General features: G+C 40.5%; 1 protein-coding gene across 1 annotated transcript in view; it reads right to left on the bottom strand.

Annotated features, from left to right (window-relative positions):
* The window catches only part of LOC150084004 (HEAT repeat-containing protein 5B), a 406846-nt gene that overhangs the window by 62867 nt on the left and 322639 nt on the right, over positions 1-21340 (bottom strand). Inside the window, exon 31 of the mRNA XM_090375841.1 lies at positions 14441-14692. Within this exon, the coding sequence (XP_090231967.1) occupies positions 14441-14692 (252 nt within the window). The remainder of the gene's footprint in view (positions 1-14440; positions 14693-21340) is intronic.

The raw sequence follows: 21340 nt of genomic DNA, 5'->3' as shown, positions 1-21340 counted from the left end.
GTTGTATGCCGTACTAGATAGCGTTAGTTGAACTTCGTTAGCAGTTAAATTGTACGTTTAAATAAATACATATAACGACTTAGATTACAAACGTAATATAATTAATTATATTTAACATAATTATTAACATAACATAATTAATTAATAAATTAATAGAATCATGACTCAGACCAGAGCAGCAAAGCAAAAGGCTCAAGCTAATGGAAGTGCTGTGGCTCAGAGTAGAACTGAGGGGGGCAGTTGTCCTCTGACTCACAGCCTTATAAAATGCACTGTTTGATTGATGTTTGCAGAGCAATCGGGTACGGGACATGATACTGCCAAGGGGGATGTCTTTGTGTGTGCGCGATGCAAGGAGTGTATCGATATCAGGCAACAACTCGGCGTTCTTGTGGGCCTATATGAGAGCTTGAAGGACAGGGTGGATGCCCTCGAAGAAACTAAATTGAGGGGCCCATCAAGCTCTCAGCTGCCCACATCAACGCCAGAGCTTGCACTTGGGCATCGCGTGACACAGAGACAACCCCCAAGGCAGAATGCGCTGGTCCCGAAGGAACTAGTAGTTGTTGGTGACTCTATTGTCAGGGAAACGGGGAACATGCTTTGTAAAAAAGATAGTGGAACAGGACCAGGGTATGTCTGCCAGGGGCAAAGGTTGATGATGTTGTAGAGCGAATATCACCTTTTAAGGGCACAAAAGGTGATATAGTTGTACACGTTGGCACTAATAATATTAAGAGTAGGAGACCGGCAGAATTACTTAACATGTACAGGTCACTGTTGAACAAAAGCCGAGAATTAGGGTTGAATTTGAAGGTGTCTGCAATTCTGCCCAGACACGATAGGAGGGAGTATATGATGAGAGCCTTGTCGATCAATTCGGCCCTGGAAAGATTGTGCAAGGCTCAAGGGGTAGAATTTTTTTCAGCCTGGACTGTACTTGTTAACAGGAGAGATTGCTTCTACAGGGATGGGATACACTTAAATAGAAAGGGTGCAAGAATATTTGCTGATGCTATCGAGGCAGTGTTAGGTGGGTCGGAAAACTGCTAGCTTGGGGGGAGACAAAGACCAATAGATTGACAGTAGCCACTGGCAGAGGTGAAAGAGATTCTTGCACTGCTTCTATTAGAATGAGCAGAAGCCTGAAAAACAAGATGCATGGTATTTCAGAGACTGCTGGGAGCCATTGCGGTACAAGTAAACACATGGGTTGTGTTAGGGTAGCTAAGAATAGAAACAGGTGCAGGTATACTTGTGTGTACACCAATGCTAGGAGTTTAGTAAATAAATTTGATGAATTTGAGGTATTGCTCAAAATATCAAAGGCAGATATTGTTGGGATATCAGAGACGTGGTGTCACACAGATATAAGGGATGCAGAACTGCAATTTGGGGAGTACAACGTCTACAGAAAGGATAGACAGGATAGGAAGGGGGGAGGGGTTATGCTAATAGTTAAGAAACACATAAAAACCAAGGAAGTGAAGCCAGTCGACATCGCTGGACAGTGCAGTGTTGAGTCAGTTTGGTGTGACATAAGCATTGGGAGATCAAAATTGAGAGTAGGAGTGTGCTATAGGCCTAATGACTCTGATGAGTATAATAAGGAACTGTACAGGGAAATAGAGTGGGCCAGTAAATCAGAGAGTCTTATAATGGGAGATTTTAATTTCCCAGATATTGACTGGTATTTGGGGGCTGGTTACTCACACACTAGCAGGACTTTTGTGGATTTATTGGATGATTGTTTTCTACATCAGCATGTTCGGGAGGCAACTAGAGGGAGTAATACTCTTGATTTGATTATCAGCAGTGATTCTTCATGCATTAAGAATCTGCAGATAAATGAACCACTAGGTGGCAGTGATCACAGTGTGCTGAAGTGGGATTTACTGAAAGAGGTAACTACCATTAGGGGTAAAGGGAAGGGTTATTGCTTCCGTAAAGGCGACTACGATGGACTGAGACAGTATTTAAATTCTATACAGTGGGACCAACTGATGATGTTACCAACAGCAAATTCAAAATGGGAAGCATTCAAAGAACTTATCTTGGAAGCTACTAGGCTTTACATACCAACTAAGAAATATTGTTCAAGGTTTAGGCCAAAATGGATGTCAGATGAACTAATGAGGCGTATGGCAGAGAGGAAAAATGCATGGGATACTTACAAATTAACACATGACACAGAAGCCTATGATAGATACAAGTTGATATGCAACCAAGTTACAAAGGAGGTTAGGCAGGCGAAGGCAGATTACGAGAGATCCTTGGCAAGGGATGCAAAGAAAAACAGCAAAGAGTTCTTTACTTATGTAAACTCTAGAAGGAAGGGGATGAATCAGATTGGTCCACTTGATATTGATGGGTCAACTGTTGATGATCCTGCTCAGGTAGCTAACAAACTAAATGAATATTTTGCATCGACATTCACACATGAGGAGTTATTCAGCAAGGGGAATGCCAGAGGTGTATTCAACTCTAGCAGTAAGCTACAGAATCTTGAAATAACTGGGAGTAAAGTGGAGGAGAAACTGTTGAAGATAAGCACAAGAAAGGCACCCGGGGTGGATGGGATCTATCCAGTTATATTAAAGGAGGCAGCAAAGGAAGTAAGCAAACCCTTAGCCATAATTATGAGAGCTTCCTTGGACTCAGGGGAAGTGCCCATAGACTGGAAGTGTGCAAATGCGACCCCAATTCACAAAGAAGGATCAAAGGCTGACACAAGTAATTATAGACCTGTGAGCTTAACTTCTGTTCCAGGAAAATTAATGGAGGCACTGGTTAAAGAAGCACTGCAGGATCATTTAGACAAGACTTCAGTTATAGCTCGGACACAGCATGGTTTTGTTAAGGGGAAGTCTTGCCTGACCAATTTGATTGGATATTATGATGCAGTCACAAAAGAACTGGATGCAGGGAATAGCTTTGATATTATATACTTGGATCTTAGAAAGGCTTTTGATACTGTTGCACATGGAAGACTGCTACACAAATTGGAGCAGTGTGACATTGGAGGCAAATTGCTGCTATGGATAAAGGAGTGGTTGAGGGGGAGAAGACAGAGAGTGGTAATCAATGGACACTGCTCATCGTGGACTAATGTTATTAGTGGGGTCCCTCAGGGCTCAGTGTTGGGTCCATTATTGTTTTCTGTATTTATAAATGATATTGATGATGGTATATCAAGCTTAATGTCCAAGTCTGCAGATGATACAAAGGTTGGCAGGGTTGTCAAGGACACTACTGACACTATGCTGCTGGAACAGGATCTGGAAAGGTTGAGCAGATGGGCTGAGAGGTGGCAAATGAAGTTTGACATTGACAAATGTAAAGTACTACACATGGGAAACAGCAACCCCAGAGCAACGTATCAACTCTGTGGTACTACACTGACAGTCGTAGAGAATGAAAGGGACTTGGGGGTGGTTGTGCAGGCAGATATGAAGTACTCTGAGCAGTGCAGACAGGCTGCAAGAGTAGCTCATGGTGTCTTATCTATGATATACAATAATTTTTCTAGCAGGGATAAGGAGGTGATTATTCCCTTGTATAAGGCAATGGTCAGGCCACACCTAGAGTACTGTATACAGGTCTGGAGGCCTCATTTCAAGAAGGATGTAGAGCTGCTGGAACGAGTACAGAGAAGGGCAACAAGATTAGTGAATGGAACAAAGGGGTGCTCTTACGAAGAAAGGCTTAAGTTTTGCAAATTACAGTGTCTGGAGACTAGGCACCGGCGAGGTGATCTGATAGAGGTGTATAAAGCCTTGAATGGTTTGAGCATGCTCAATGCTGATGGGATTCTTCCTCTAGCTCAGAATAATCACCTGAGAGGGCATAAATTCAAATTGAGGAAAGACAGATGTAGGATTGACGTGCGGAAATTTGCCTTTAGCCAGCGGGTGGTTGGTTGGTGGAACAGACTTCCATCCCTTGTAGTGGAGGTTGATAGCCTAAATAAGTTTAAGGCTCAGCTGGACAGGTATTTTGAACGAACAGAGGGGTGAAGGGGAAGTGGGGTTTTTTTTTTTTTTTTTTTTGGCTGATGCTGCATAAGCTTGCTTTCTTGCATCAAATGACTCTACTAATGCTAATGTTACCAACAGCAAATTCAAAATGGGAAGCATTCAAAGAACTTATCTTGGAAGCTACTAGGCTTTACATACCAACTAAGAAATATTGTTCAAGGTTTAGGCCTAAATGGATGTCAGATGAACTAATGAGACATATGGCAGAGAAGAAAAATGCATGGGATACATATAAATTATCACGTGACAGAGAAGCCTATGACAGATATAAGTTGATCTGTAACCAAGTTACAAAAGAGATTAGGCAGGCGAAGGCAGATTACGAGAAATCTTTGGCAAGGGATGCAAAGAAAAACAGCAAAGAGTTCTTTACTTACGTAAACTCTACAAGGAAGGGGATGAATCAGATTGGTCCACTTGATATCGATGGTTCAACTGTTGATGATCCTGCTCAGGTAGCTAACAAACTAAATGAATATTTTGCATCGACATTCACACATGAGTAGTTATTCAGCGAGGGGAATGCCAGAGGTGCATTCAACTCTGGCAGTAAGCTAGATAATTTTGTAATAACTGAGAGTAAAGTGGAGGAGAAATTGTTGAAGATAAACACAAGAAAGGCACCTGGGGTGGATGGGATCTATCCAGTTATATTAAAGGAGGCAGCAAAGGAAGTATGCAAACTCTTAGCCATAATTATGAGAGCTTCCTTGGACTCAGGGGAGGTACGCATAGACTGGAGAGGTGCAAATGTGACCCCAATTCACAAAGGAGGATCAAAGGCTGACACAAGTAATTATAGACCTGTGAGTTTAACTTCTCTTCCAGGAAAATTAATGGAGGCACTGGTTAAAGAAGCACTGCAGGATCATCTAGACAAGACTTCAGTTATAGCTCGGACACAGCATGGTTTTTAACATTAACATTAGTATAGGCATATGATGCAAGAAAGCAAGCTTATGCAGCATCAGCCAAAAAAAAAAAAAAAACGTTCTTATTTCACCCCTCCCTTCATTCCTAATACCTGTCCAGCTTAGCCTTAAATTTATTTAGGCTATCAACTTCAACATGAAAAGATGTAAGTTTGTTCTCCCAATCAACTACCCGCTGGCTAAAGGCAAACTTGTGCACATCTATCCTACAACTGTCTTTCCTCAATTTGAATTTAGGCCCTCTCAGGTGATTATTCTGAGCAAGAGGAAGAATCCCATCAGCACTGAACATGCTCAAACCATTCAAGGCTTTATACATCTCAATCAGATCCCTCATAGATGCCTAGTTTTGTTAAGGGGAAATCTTGCCTGACCAATTTGATTGGACACTATGATGCAGTCACAAAAGAACTGGATGCAGGGAATAACTTTGATATTATATACTTGGATCTTAGAAAGGCTTTTGATACTGTTGCACATGGAAGACTGCTGCACAAATTGGAGCAGTGTGGTATTAGAGGCAAATTGCTGCTATTAGTTAGTTAGTTATTTGGTTTTTAGGAGCATTAGCAACTAAGGCCATATTGCTCCGGGATATGCGGCGGTCATTCCCTGACCTTTCCGCATCCTCCGTATTTGGTGGTGACGGGCTCGAACCCCGGTCTAATCAAGAAGCATGTGCTACACACTGCTGCTCCTTCCCACCTGGCTACGGAGGCGACATATTGCTGCAAAGGATAAAGGAGTGGTTGAGGGGGAAAAGACAGAGAGTGGTAATCAATGGACACTGCTCATCGTGGACTAATGTTATTAGTGGAGTCCCTCAGGGTTCAGTGTTGGGTCCATTATTTTCTGTATTTATAAATAATATTGATGATGGTATATCAAGCTTAATGTCCAAGTTTGCAGACGATACAAAGGTTGGCAGGGTTGTTAAGAACACTACTGACGCTATGCTGCTGCAACAGGATCTGGAAAGGTTGAGCAGATGGGCTGAGAGGTGGCAAATGAAGTTTAAAATTGACAAATGTAAAGTACTACATATGGGAAACAGCAACCCCAGGGCAACGTATCAACTCTGTGGTACTACACTGACAGCGGTAGAGAATGAAAAGGACCTGGGGGGTAATTTTGCAGGCAGATATGAAGTTCTCTGAGCAGTGCAGACGGGCTGCAAGAGTAGCTCATGATGTCTTATCAATGATATACAATAATTTTTCTAGCAGGGATGAGGTGATTATTCCCTTGTATAAGCCAATGGTCAGACCACACCTTGAGTACTGTATACAGGTCTGGAGGCCTCATTTCAAGAAGGATATAGAGCTGCTGGAACGAGTACAGAGAAAGGCAACAAGATTAGTGAATGGAACAAAGGGTTGCTCTTATGAAGAAAGGCTTAAGTTTTGCAAATTACAGTGTCTGGAGACTAGGCACCGGCGAGGTGATCTAATAGAGGTGTATAAAGCCTTGAATGTTTTGAGCATGCTCAATGCTGATGGGATTTTGCCTCTTGCTTAAAATCTCTCTACCCCATTGTGTCAAATTCATCTGTTGTCTCTACCGTTCTCCCAACTCCACTAATCACTTGGAGCTCTTTGACTTCCTCTCTTTGCAACTTGACTTTCTCCAGTCCAACTTTCCTAACAGTGAGGTAATTTTCCTTGGTGATTTTAATGTTCACAACTCCAGCTGGCTTCCATTTTCTAGTCACACCGACCCAGCAGGTCGAGATGCTGAGGCTTTTGCAATTACTAATGACCTAGCACAGATTGTTCATTTACCTACAAGAATACCGGACAATCCTAATCATACAGCCAATACGCTTGATCTTTTTCTCACAAACAACCCTTCTAAGTACACGGTCGAAGTTAGAGGTCCTTTAGGCACTTCAGATCACAACTTGGTGATTGTCTCTTCTCCAATGGAACCTTTATCTCATGGCTATTCCCAACCTCGTGTTGTTTGGCATTACAAGAATGCAAAATGGGATGACCTGCGAGACTTCTTGTCTTCTTTTCCTTGGTCGGATTATTGTTTCAAAACTTCTGATGTCAACGTTTGCTCAGATCGTGTCAGTGAAATTATTCTTGCAGGAATGGAATCCTTTATCCCAAACTCCACTTTAAAATCTCGTCCTCTATCTAAACCTTGGTTTTCCAATAAATGTGCTAAGGCTGTTCAAGAGAAGAATGTTGCATATCGTAATTGGCTTCTTTCTAATTCTTCAGTTTCATTTTCTGCCAACACCAAAGCTCACACAATGTAAAGCAGTTATTAATCAGTCCAAACTAGAGTTTGAACAGGCTAAGAGTAGAAAACTTGCTTCTTGCCCTGATGGTAGCCGAGCATTCTGGTCTCTTGCCAAAGCTATTGGACGCAACTTTTGCCCATCTCTGCTCCCACCTCTGTCCAAACCAGATGGTTCTGTTGTCACTTCAGCCAAGGATAAAGCTGACCTGCTAGCATCCCATTTTTCTTCCAGCTCATGTATTAATGATCTTGGTAAAACCCCTCCCACCATTCCCAACACGCTCCATTCAATGCCTCCTGTGGTCTTCCGTCAAAAGGATATAAGAAAGATTTTGATGAATCTTGATGCTAAGAAAGCTCCAGGTCCTGAAGGTATTTCTCCACTTGTTCTCAAAGCCAGTGCTCCTGAACTTACTCCTATTCTTTGCCACCTTTTTTCACTTTCTTATTCCAAAGGTGTTTTTCCTTCTGCTTGGAAATTTGCTCATATCCAGCCAGTTCCTAAAAAGGGTGACAAATCCCTCCCATCCAATTATCGTCCCATTGCAATTACTTCTACTCTTTCTAAAGTAATGGAGAAATCAATTAACCGCCAACTCTTAAACTATCTAGAAACCTTCCGTCTGATCAACGATCGCCAGTATGGATCCCGTCAGTGTCAATCCACTGGTGATATTCTGGCTTATGTTACCCATTTATGGACTAATTCAATGGAAAGGTTCGGTGAAACACAAGTAGTTGCTCTTGACATCTCAAAGGCTTTCGATCGTGTTTGGCATAAAGGTCTTCTAAACAAGCTTCCATCTTATGGTTTGCCAACTGTTTTTAGTAATTGGTTATCCAGTTTTCTCTCTGATCGCTCACTGAGGGTGATGGTAGATGGCTCTCTGTCTTCTAACTTCTCCACTAATGCGGTGTCCCCCAAGGTTCAGTTCTCTCCCCCACTCTTTTCCTCTTGTATATTAATGACCTTCTTCCATTGACTGGAAATCCTATCCATAGTTTTGCCGATGATAGCACATTGCATTCCACTTTCCATTTTGAGAAACCTTGTCCTGCTCAATCAGCTTTAACTTCTCAAAAATCTGCTACCAATTCCTTAAATACTGATCTTCAGGTAATTCTCCAGTGGGGCAAAGACAACTTAGTTGATTTCAACCCTTCTAAAACTCAGTCTTGTCTTATATCTTGCAAAAAGGATTCTTCTGCTCCTATGCTTATCTTTAGCGACATTCCGATTTCTAGGCAAAATGATATATCTCTTTTGGGGATTACCCTGACTTCTAATCTCTCTTGGCACAAGCACATTACAAATATTGCTTCCTCTGCATCTAAAAAACTTGGTTTTTTCTTTCGCTCTCGGCATTACTTTTCTTCCAAACAGCTGTTCACTCTGTATAAATCGCAAATCCGCCCTGCCATGGATTATTGTTCCCACATCTGGGGTGGTGCCCCCAAAACCTCTCTCAGACTTCTTGATTCCATTCAGAAGAGGGCAGTTAGGTTAATTAATGATTCATCTCTAACAGAGTCTCTCCACTCACTTTCTCATAGACGTACTGTTTCTGCTGCATGCCTCTTCTACAGATACTTCCACGGGCACTGTTCTTCTGAATTGGCTTCTATAATTCCCGCTCTCTCTTTCAAAACAGTCCGAACACGTGCCGCCACCAGCCAACATCCATTTACTGTCCAACTTCAAACTCACAGAACCAACTTTTCATCATCCTCATTTATTCATTCAACTGCCGTTTTCTGGAACAACCTTCCTTCATACGTATTTCCTGAAAATTACAATCTACAGAAGTTCAAGTCCAATGTCAACAAATATCTTCTTTCGTCTTTTCAACCTCCAACCCAAGCACGGTACTAAGTACTATAGGTTCTAATACCTCTCGTGTTTGGGGTTCACATAAAAAAAAAAAAAAAAAAAGATAACAGAACAGTTGACATTATGATGAGTATTACCAGAAATTCAGCAACTGCATAACATGGTTCAGTATGGGCAATGGTGGCTATGCTAGTGGAAGCAAAATCAACACTCTCCACATTATCCCTATTGCTTTATCTTTATTTTGTAGATTCTTAGTGAGACAGACCATCTATAAAACTAGCTTTCGAATTGCATCACAAGTTCATGTAATCTTACTATTACTGCCAATAATTAAACCAGAGGGGATAAAAAAAAAATCAAACATACTAACAAAATTTTCAGAAAATCATTAACACTCACACTCAGTCAAGAGTGTGAGGAAATTAGGTGCAAGCTAAGGGTTCTGATGGGCATTTATGAGAGCTTGAAGAATAGGGTGGATGTCCTGAAAGAAATTAAAATGGGGACCCATCATGTGCTCAGCTGCACAACCCACAGGATGTAATTATTATCAGTAGCTCTATTGAGAGGGAAACATGATATATATTATGCACAAAAAAAAAAAAAAAAAAGAACAGAACCATGTCTTCCAGGGGTAAAAGCAGATGATGTTGGAAAACATATCTTTTAAGGGGATGTTATTGTACACATTGGCACTAATGATGTTAAGAGTAAGAGATCTGAGGACTTACTTAACTAGTACAAGGCAATCTTGGGTAAAAGTTGTGAGTTAGGAATAAATTTAAAGGTGCCTGCAATTCTGCCCAGACACGATAGGAGGAAGCATGTGTTGAGTGCCTTGTCAATCAGTTTGGCCCAGGAGGGACTGTGCAAGGCTGATGGAACAGAATTTTTCTCAATGTGGTCTACACTTGTTAACAGGAGAGACTGTTTTTACAGGGATGAGATACACTTAAATAAAAGGGGTGCAAGAATATTTGCTGATGCCATCTGGTCAATATCAGGTGGGTGAGAAAACTGATAGCTTGAGGACATAAGCAGATTAATGGATTAATTAAAGCTGCAGGCAGAGATGAAAGTGATTCTTGCACTGAATCTATTTGAACTTGCAGCAGTCTGGAAAGCAAAGTGTCAGGAATTTCAAGCCTTGCTGTGGGTCCTCATGGAACAAGTAAATACATGGAATGTGTTATGGAAACAAAGATTAAGAACAGATGCATGTATACTGGCATCTACACTAATGCTAGGAGCATAGCAAATAAATTTGATGAATTTGAAGTACTGATTAACTCATAAAATACAGACATTGTAGCAATATTGGACACGTGATAATCACTCTGACATAAGGGATGCAGAATTTTAATATGGGGAATACAACGTGTACAGAAAGATCAGATAGGATAGGAGGGAAGAGAGTTATACTCTTAATTAAGAATATTAAATCTAAGGCAGCGCATTCAGTCGACATTGGTAGCCAGTGCAATGTTGAGTCAGTTTGGTGTGACATAAGGGAAAACAAAAAATAAGTGTTAATGTCTGTAATGGGTATAACACATTTATACAGAGAAATAGAGGGTCCATTAAACTAGAATGTCTTATAATGCGGGATTATAACTTTCCAGATATTGACTGGAACTTGTAGGTTGGTTACATGCACTAGAAAGAATTCTGTGGATTTACTGGATGACTTATTATCAGCAGCAATTCTTCATGCATTAAGAATCTGCAGGTAAAAGACCCACTGGGTGGCAGTGATCACAGTGTATTGTGTAGGATTTATTTAAAGACAACTGCTGTCAAGGGTAAAGGGAAGGGCTTTTGTAAGGGTGACTACAGTGGTACCAGACAATTAAATTATATGCAGTGAGACCAAATGATGTTACTAACAGCAAATTCTAAATGGGAAGTGTTCAGGGAAGTAATAATAGAAGTTACTACTTTTCATACCAAATAAGAAATACTGTTCATGGCTAAGACTTAAAATGGATGTCAGATGAACTAATGAGACTTGTAACACAGAAGAAAAATGGCATCGGATGCATATAAATTATCACGTGATACAGAAGCATATGGTAGATATAAACTAGTCTACAATCAAGTTAGAGAGGTGGTTAGGCAAACTAATGCAGATTACGAGAAGTCTCCGGCAAAGACTTCTTTACTTATGTTAAAAGTAGAAGGAACTTGGTGAATCACATTGTTCCACTTGATATTGATGGTTTAACTGTTGATAATCCTGCTCAGGTTGGTGACAACTGAAGAGTTATTTTACATCTACATTCACACATGAGGAATTTTTTAGGAAAGGGAATGCCAGAATTTATTCAACTCTAACAGGGAACTAAATGATATGATAACTGAGAGAAAAGTGGAAGAGAAATTGAAGCTAAACACAAAAGGTGTCACCAGGTGTAGAAGGGGTCTATTCAATTATATTAAGGTAGGCAGCAAAGGTGGTAAGCAAACTTTTAGTCATAATTATGAGAGCATGTCTGGATTTAGGGGAGGTCCGTTTGGGGATACATTTACACTGAAGATGTGTAAATGTATCCCCAATTCACAAAGGGGATCAAAAGGTGACATAAATAATATTACAGATCTGTTAACTTCTGTTCCAGGGAAAATAATGAAATTACTGGTTAAAGGAGTAATTCAGGACCATCAAGAGAGGAATGCAATTATACTGCAATCACAGCATGGATTTTTTAAATGGACAATCTTGTCTGACCAATTTGATTGAATACTATGATGCAGTAACAAAGGAACTGGGTGCAAAAAACAATTTTTATATCATACACTTAGATTTCAATGAAGCTTTTGATACTGTTGCATGTAAAAGACTGCTGTACAAATTGGAGCAGTGCAGCATTAAGAGCAAGCTACTGCTATGGATAAAGGGATGGCTGAGTGGGAGAAGACAGAGAATGGTTATTAATGGACACTGCTCTTCATGGACTAATGTTATTAGGGGGATCTCACTAATAACATTAGGGTTCAGTGCTAAGCTCATTGTTATTTTCAGTATTTATTTATGATATAGATGAAAGCATATTATGCTTAATGTCTTGAGTTTGCAGATGATACAAAGGTTGGAAGGGTGGTTAATGACAGTAATCAAGGTATGCTACTGCAACAAGATATAAAAAAATAAGCAGATTGGCTAAGAAATGGCAATTGAAGTTTAACATTGACAAATGCAAGGTACCGCATATGGGGCAGTAATCCCAGATTTTAATGTACCAACTGTGTGGTACATTAATCTAGGATGCTACACTCAGGGTACTGGAAAACAAAAAAGGCATGGAGGGATAATTGTGCAGTCAGATTTGCAGCTTTCTGAGCAGACAGGCAGCCAGGACAGCACATGGGGTTTTGTCAATGATATACAAGAATTTTGCTAGGAGGGATAAGGAGGTGATTATCCCATTGTACAAGGCAACGGTTATGGTGCATCCGATGAGATGTGGCAGCCTCATTTTAGGAAGGATGTAAATCTGCTGGAATGGGTGCAGAGAAGGGAAATATAAGATTGGTGAGGGGAACAAAAGGGGTGGTCTTACCACAAAAGTCTGCAGTTCTGCAAACTGCACATCTGGAACCTAAAAACCTGTGAAGTGATCTGATTGAGGTGTTTAAGGCTTTGAATGGATTGAGCAGGCTGAATGCAGATGGCATTCTTCCTCTTGCTCAGACTACACATATGAGGGAGCATAAATTTAAATTGAGGAAAGATGGTTGCAGGATAGATGTCTTAGTTTGCCTTCAGCTCCGAGTGCTTGATTGTTGGAACAAACCTCCATCTGTTGTTGTGGAAGTGGGTAGTTTGAACAATTTCAAGGAAGAATTATATAAATACTTGGAGGGATGCACATGTGATGTGGGAAGGGGTTTTTTTTTTTTTTTGGCCGATGCTTTATAAGCTTACTTTCTTGCATCATTTGCCAATACTAATACTAAGTCATTAGTATTCAAAAAAATAAAATAAAATAATAAATATAAACCATGGTGAATTGAAATAAGGGTTAAAAAATAGTTTCACACCCACTTTTGGTGGGCAATTCCCATGGTGATTCCCTCCCATCCCAGACATGTACATACAACTATACTGATGGTCCAACAAATAAATCCCTGACAAAATGGCCAGTATATGTTATTTGCAAGTTTAGTAGAATTCTCCTTAAATAACACTTGATAAGGTGGCTTGCCTTGATAGAACAAAACTTTGCTTTACATGTAAAGATTCTACTAGAGTTACTCTTGCTCAAATGATGTGAAAATTTTGTATAGAGTGAATTTAAAAATCAAGAAAAATTGATTTTTTTGATCAAGAAATCAAGTGTTGGATATGAATGGCATAAGTATGTCTGATTGCTCTTCTTTGCATTTTTTGTGACCTAAAAATTTACATTCTGGTTGTTGATATGCTAATACAGGCAAAAAATAGCCTTGTGTGTAAATCATGTTTCCAAAAACCTGTAGGTATTTCTTACAAAAGCAGAAAATGAACACAGAAGGCAATGATTGTCTTGTCTTTATTACCATGGGCATCACATTTTATATGTAAGCATTTTCACATCTGCAAAACCTAGCTAGTCTCTTTCTCAGATGATACACAAACCAGGAACAAATTTAAATTGGAAAAATATGGTTGAGAGAGAGCGAAGTGTGGAAATTTGCTGTGATTCTGCATATACAAGTGAACACTTGATGCATACATAGCATCAGCAAAGAAGCAAACAATGTGTAACATTACAGAAATTTACTGTGTAATGAATTTCTTCTGTAATGGTACACAGTACCATTCATCATACTTGAGAAAATTCATCATACCTGAGAGTATGATGAATTTTCTGTGTGGAAGTGCATCCAGTTGAACTTTTGCAGATTTGTTTCAAATGTGTATTAGCTTCATCATGTGCTGCAATATGAAAAATTGTTTACTCTTGTTCCATTCAATGTTTCATTCTGCAAACTGCTCAAAAAAAAAAAAAATAATAAATAAATAAAAATATGCTCTGATTCAGGCCAAAAGTGACTGGTGAAGTTTTACAGCTTCTGTTAACTGTATTTGGGAGCCAATATACTATGTAATAGTGCTGTGATTATTAATGGGCCATGTGCATTTTTTCGTTCTTTCCTTTTTTTTTTTTTTTTGTGAAAACATATTAGCTCAGTCTCACACTGTGTATATTCACATCTGCCTATGTTACCACATGACTTCAGTCAACACTCATAAGGAGCTTGTTTTTAATCCACACAAGAAAAATTAAAATTATATTGAAAAATTTTAATCAACAAAATAAAATAATTGAAAAAAGGAGAATTGCAGTGAATATCTCTTATACAATACTTAAGCTATTTAGGAAACCATAAAAGCAGGTACCCACCAAACAAAAGATGAAAGTGATCAGTATTAACATCATCTAAACTCTTATTGACTTGAATAACATAGGTATCGAGACCTCTCTGTGTGGGACTAGCTACTGTAATGGACTGATTTTCAAAACCTCCACTGCATAACCAAAGTGCTGCAGCATGTAATATGGGTGGCCATGCATCTCTGTAATACAGACGCACAGAATCCATTGTATCAGATGTATAAAAGGCTCCTCCTTCATGTGGTAGTTGACTACCAAATTCTGTAAAATAATTTTAAAAGATTAAACTAAATCTATTCAAATAATGTGTAAAATTCTAATGCTCCAGGAACATAATTTTATTGTATTATAAATATTTTTAATTATAAATGATACAACATAAATATCACATATATATTATAAGGCAATGTTTTTAAGTATGTTATCATTCTTCAAAGTGTGTCCTTCAGGAATTATCCTTGTTGTGGTAGGCAAACTGTTGCCCATGGACATACATACATCCAGTGTAGGATTTCTCAAGCACCTACACATCTGTGTCTCTATATTTTCATAATACAGTGTGGGTGTGATATTAAATGAGTGCTGAGGGACAATTTCAATGTCCACATTATAAGCTGACATAGTATAGTCAAAAATAAAATTGACACCTAATTTTTTTTATATGAATATACAATAATTAAATTATAAATTAGGAAATCATTTTTAATCTAAGTCAATTTTATTCAGCAATTTTTTTTAATTTTTTTTAATGTAAACCCCAAACACGAGAGGTATTAGAACTTATAGTACTTAATACCATGGAGGTTGAGAAGATGAAAGAAGATATTTGTTGACATTGGACTTGAACTTCTGCAGACTGTAATTTTCAGGAAATATGTATGAAGGAAGGTTGTTCCAGAAAACGGCAGTTGAATGAATAAATGAGGAAGATGAAACATTGGTTCTGTGGGTTTGAAGTTGGACAGTAAATGGATGTTGGCTGGTGGCAGCACGTGTTCGGACTGTTTTGAAAGAGAGAGCGGGAATTATAGAAGCCAATTCAGAAGAACGGTGCCCATGGAAGTATCTGTAGAAGAGGCATGCAGCAGAAATAGTACGTCTATGAGACAGCGAGTGGAAAGACTGTTAGAGATGAATCATTAATTAACCTAACTGGACTCTTCTGAATGGAATCAAGAAGCCTGAGAGAGGTTTTCGGGACACCACCCCAGATGTGGGAACAATATTCCATGGCAGGGCGGATTTGCGATTTATACAGAGTGAACAGCTGTTTGGAAGAAAAGTAACACCGAGAGCAAAAGAGAAAACCAAGTTTTTTAGATGCAGAGGAAGCAATATTTGTAATGTGCTTGTGCCAAGAGAGATTAGAAGTCAGGGTAATCCCCAAAAGAGATATATCATTTTGCCTAGAAATCGGAGTGTCGCTAAAGATAAGCATAGGAGCAGAAGAATCCTTTTTGCAAGATATAAGACAAGACTGAGTTTTAGAAGGGTTGAAATCAAATATGTTGTCTTTGCCCCACTGGAGAATTACCTGAAGATCAGTATTTAAGGAATTGGTAGCAGATTTTTGAGAAGTTGAAGCTGATTGAGCAGGACAAGGTTTCTCAAAGTGGAAAGGGGAATGCAATGTGCTATCATCGGCAAAACTATGGATAGGATTTCCAGTCAATGGAAGAAGGTCATTAATATACAAGAGGAAAAGAGTGGGGGAAAGAACTGAACCTTGGGGGACACCGCATTAGTGGAGAAGTTAGAAGACAGAGAGCCATCTACCATCACCCTCAGTGAGCGATCAGAGAGAAAACTGGATAACCAATTACTAAAAACAGTTGGCAAACCATAAGATGGAAGCTTGTTTAGAAGACCTTTATGCCAAACACGATCGAAAGCCTTTGAGATGTCAAGAGCAACTACTTGTGTTTCACCGAACCTTTCCATTGAATTAGTCCATAAATGGGTAACATAAGCCAGAATATCACCAGTGGATCGACACTGACGGGATCCATACTGCCGATCGTTGATCAGACGGAAGGTTTCTAGGTAGTTTAAGAGTTGGCGGTTAATTGATTTCTCCATTACTTTAGAAAGAGTAGAAGTAATTGCAATGGGACGATAATTGGATGGGAGGGATTTGTCACCCTTTTTAGGAACTGGCTGGATATGAGCAAATTTCCAAGCAGAAGGAAAAACACCTTTGGAATAAGAAAGTGAAAAAAGGTGGCAAAGAATAGGAGTAAGTTCAGGAGCACAGGTTTTGAGAACAAATGGAGAAATACCATCGGGACCTGGAGCTTTCTTACCATCAAGATTCATCAAAATCGTTCTGACATCCTTTTGACGGAAGACCACAGGAGGCATTGAATAGAGTGTGTTGAGAATGGTGGGAGGTGTTTTACCAAGATCATTAATACATGAGTTGGAAAAAAATGGGATGCTAGAAAGTCAGCTTTATCCTTGGCTGAATGACAACAGAACTATCTGGTTTGGACAGAGGTGGGAGCAGAGATTGGCAAAAGTTGTGGCCAATAGCTTTGGCAAGAGACCAGAATGCTTGGCTACCATTAGGGCAAGAAGCAAGTTTTCTACTCTTAGCCTGTTCAAACTCTAGTCTGGACTGATTAATAACTGCTTTACAATTATTGTGAGCTTTGGTGTAGGCAGAAAATGAAACTGAAGAATTAGAAACAATCCAATTACGATATGCAACATTCTTCTCTTGAACAGCCTTAGCACATTTATTGGAAAATCAAGGTTTAGATAAAGGACGAGATTTTAAAGTGAAGTGTGGGAAAAAGGATTCCATTCCTGCAAGAATAATTTCACTGACACGATCTGAGCAAACGTTGACATCAGAAGTTTTGAAACAGTAATCCGTCCAAGGAAAAGAAATCTTGCAGGTCATCCCATTTTGCATTCTTGTAATGCCAAACAACACGAGGTTGGGAATAGCCATGAGATAAAGGCTCTATTGGAGAACAGACAATCACCGAGTTGATCTGAAGTGCCTAAAGGACCTCTCACTTCGACCGTGTACTTAAAAGGGTTGTTTGTGAGAAAAAGATCAAGCGTGTTGGCTGTATGATTAGGATTGTCTGGTATTCTTGTAGGTAAATAAATAATCTGTGCAAGGTCATTAGTAATTGCAAAAGCCTCAGCATCTCGACCAGCTGGGTCTGTGTGATTAGAAAACGGAAGCCAGTTGGAGTTGTGAACATTAAAATCACCAAGGAAAATTACCTCACTATTAGGAAAGTTGGACTGGAGAAAGTCAAGTTGCAAAGAGAGAAAGTCAGAGAGCTCCAAGTGATTAGTGGAGTTGGGAGAACGGTAGAGACAACAGATGAATTTGACACAATGAGGTAGAGAGAGATTTTAAGCCAGAGAAGATCAAAGAGAGGAGATTCCAAATTGCCAAGTCTCTGACAGGGAATATCAGAACGGATATATACACAAGTACCACCTTTGAGGCGAAAGGAATGATACAGCGAATAATTTGGGCATCTGAGATGAGCAGTAGTTGAATCAACCGATAACTGAGATTCTGTCAGAAAAAGTACATGGGGTTTGGCAGACTGCAAGTGGAAATGGACATCACTAAGATTAGAATTGAGACCACGTATATTTGTGAAATGAACAAGGAAGTGCTTGGGAGGTTTAGATCTTTTCGCAGATAAGCTTGCTCTATTAGTTTGACAATTCATGGTGTATTCAATAGTAAGAAAAAGTGGGTGGGACATGCTGTATGAAGTAATGAAATTTTTGGATATCGTATACACATGGTAAGAATATACCCAGATTCTTGACATAACGTGGCCTCGACAACGCGGGGGAGCATTGTCAAGGCACTACTCGGACTGCCTCCAGTCACTATCTGGCAGAGTAGAGGTAGCAAGATTATACACTAGCTGATCCGGAAGCTCCCTAGAGAGTTACCAATAGGTTCGGTCTGGTGTACTAACTAGCGGCCGGCCTGCGAACACCGTTTTAGAGCTGTACCCTTGAAATGTAAGGAATATTGGATCTCGCCACGACATTCATCATAACCTCAAAAGTCATCAATCATACTGCATGATGGAAGAGATTGGGAAGGGTTGACCGGAACTTAGCTCTAGAGACTAAACATGGGTTCCACCACTTCAAGCCTCCAATAAGCAAAGTGGTGGTATTTCAACGGTTGATGAGAGTCATCTACCACCTAGTACTGCCTGGTAACATAGAGGGGTGGCGTTCCTCCATGTGGTGTGGGCCCCACACCTCGACCCTGCTTACGTTGGTTCACACCTGGGTGGTCACCCACCATGTACTTGTGCATGGAGGTTATACCCAGGATTACTAACAGTCCCACCATCGTGAAGGTGCAAGCAGAGGATTTGGCTGTCACAGCCCGTCCGGACTTCGCCGAAATTGGGTCCACTTGACTTGAGTGTCACCCGAATATCAGTTCCATCAGCGTTTTAGACTCCCAGGTAGCAAGTACAGCTTGTCTGACATATCTGAGGGAATGTCTGTGACAACCTCAAGGACCAAAAAAAAAAAAAAAAACACCAATGCTGTACTTTACATAAAAATATTACAAACAGCAATACTGTATATGCTAAAAAAATAAAATTTCAAAACTGTTCATTTTGTATAATGATCTCTTGCTTCTAAATAAGCAATTTTTCCTGGCAATAAACAAGGAATAGCTCAGCTACATAATCAGAGCCTGGCACATATGTATATTGATATTGTATATTGAATGATATTGGCTCGTTCCCTCTAGAATATGCTTCTTAGTTTAGACAATAACTATCAACCGTTTTTGTGTCCGTGGAGTTTTCATGACGACGAAGCTTTCATCCTGCCGCCTGAATCAGGTAAATAGAATTTACTGTTTCTCCATATTCGTATTACTGCAAACGAATAAGAATGCTATAGCACGTTGTATTCTGCCAGCCTTTGTTCACCAACCATAGCCCCGGGTGCTGCAAAGCTTACTTTCTGTTCACAGCATTAGGCTGAAGTTTTCACTCAGCTTTCACTCAGCTTCACTGGACTGTGCGGAAAGTTCGCAACCCCTAGCCCGAAGCCAACACACACACCAAGACATCCACGTAGACTACGCAAACGCCCGTCCATTGAACATTCCCACTGTTTTCCTCCCAAATATGAGCAGAAACGGAAAACCCCTAAACTCGACACAGAAATGTGCCCTTTGCTATAATTTGGCTGTTGACGTCATCCTCTGTACCAGCTGTGATAACCCCATCTGTCCCGGATGTTCGGGCCTGTCCCCATCCAGCTGGAAGAAACTTTCCATGGCAGCCAGGCTGAAATTCAAGGGATCATGCTGCAAGAAGCTACGCTCATTAGGCCACAAGGACAACCCGAAAATTTCCAACAATAACTCACAGAACTTGCCACGCACAGCCCAAAGCGCAAAGCAAAAACAGCCCAGTGAGGTTGATTTCACGGAAGTCGCGTCACCACTAGATAATACTCAGCACTATGCCAAGCTGCAAGAAAATATGAGCGATAATACCTACGAGACTGACACCATCGTTACAGATATAATGCCTCATACTGACGCCTCCTACAGACCAACACCAGGCCACCTGAACCTGTCCACATCGCATGCAAGCATCGATGCATCTTCAACAACCCCTCAGACAGCTTATATTATGCCAATATCTGAAAATAGCCAAAGCGCACCTGCGCGGAGGTCTGAAGGGTGCCAAACCGAACCAGAAATTAACATCCAATACTTAAAGTCATCCCTAAAGCAAATCTTTGACAGCAAAATCAACGAAATAGTGGAAGTCCTCATAGAGAAAATAACTAGTTGCCTAACAAGTCACGAAATCAATGCCAGTCCGCAAGCCAACTCGCACACACTGGAAAGCATGATGTGCAAATGTGCTGATACATCAGCATCACCCCAACATGGCTGCACAGCCCTAAGAAACATCCATGATGCGCAACCTTCAGAGTCCCCCCGGGATAAGTCATACACAGAAATCCTGGCCACCGAGGTGAGCAATAGTGGCAAAACCATCAAAGGTCAAGCTCTAACATGCAGAGCGATAAAATTGCACAGTTCCCTCCAAACTTCAATCCCTGACAGTGACCTAAACCCATCACTGACTTCCCAACGCAGTCAAGAAAATATACCGACAATCTCATCAAGCCACGTCAACGCCCAAGCGAGCTCAATCGACATAATTCAAAATCAGACGAATGGCAACCACGATAACAGCACTGCCCAATCTGTAGCAGCTTTACCAAACGGCGATACCAGACAAGAAACCCGCACTCAGAGAAACTCTATAAAGTACGGCATAGCAATAAACTCCAAGCTATGAGCTTTCAGGACTCAAGACACTACCAGAAACAGTACAACCAGCCTTTTCGTATCTCGACTGGATCCAAGCACAACCTCTGAACTAGTGAAACAGGTTACATATGAAGAGCTGAATCTACGGCCAACTGTACATAAACTACAAACTAGGAGTCAACAATATGCTGCATTCAAAATTGACTGTAGCCGACAGCAAGTAGACCTGATAGGAAGCGTCACCAGTTGGCCTGTCGGAACGAGGATCAGGCCAAATGGTGACTGGTTCACTATCAATCAACCTCGAAACCTAAAGCGACTACTCAGATCTGACAAAAGTACTCCCACCGTAGTCCCAGCTGACTTGGCGAGTATAATTGCCTGCCAGAAAGGATGCCAGCACTAGAATCTTCCCACACCAACATACTGGAACAAACTCCGCCCAAGGTTGGTAATACCATCCTCCAATGCGAGAGAACCCGAGGTCGCCTCATCCCTGTCCTGATCTCTCATTATCGAGAGCCTCTACTTGTTCACAGCCGGGAAGCAAGGCTCCCTCCCGTGAGGATAAGCATTACAACCTCTCCTACCAT

Source organism: Mastigoproctus giganteus, chromosome 6, assembly GCF_048544385.1.
Source record: "Mastigoproctus giganteus isolate SK-2022 chromosome 6, ASM4854438v1, whole genome shotgun sequence".
In the NCBI taxonomy this organism is placed as follows: domain Eukaryota; kingdom Metazoa; phylum Arthropoda; class Arachnida; order Uropygi; family Thelyphonidae; genus Mastigoproctus; species Mastigoproctus giganteus.
This window is presented reverse-complemented; position numbering and strand designations above follow the sequence as displayed.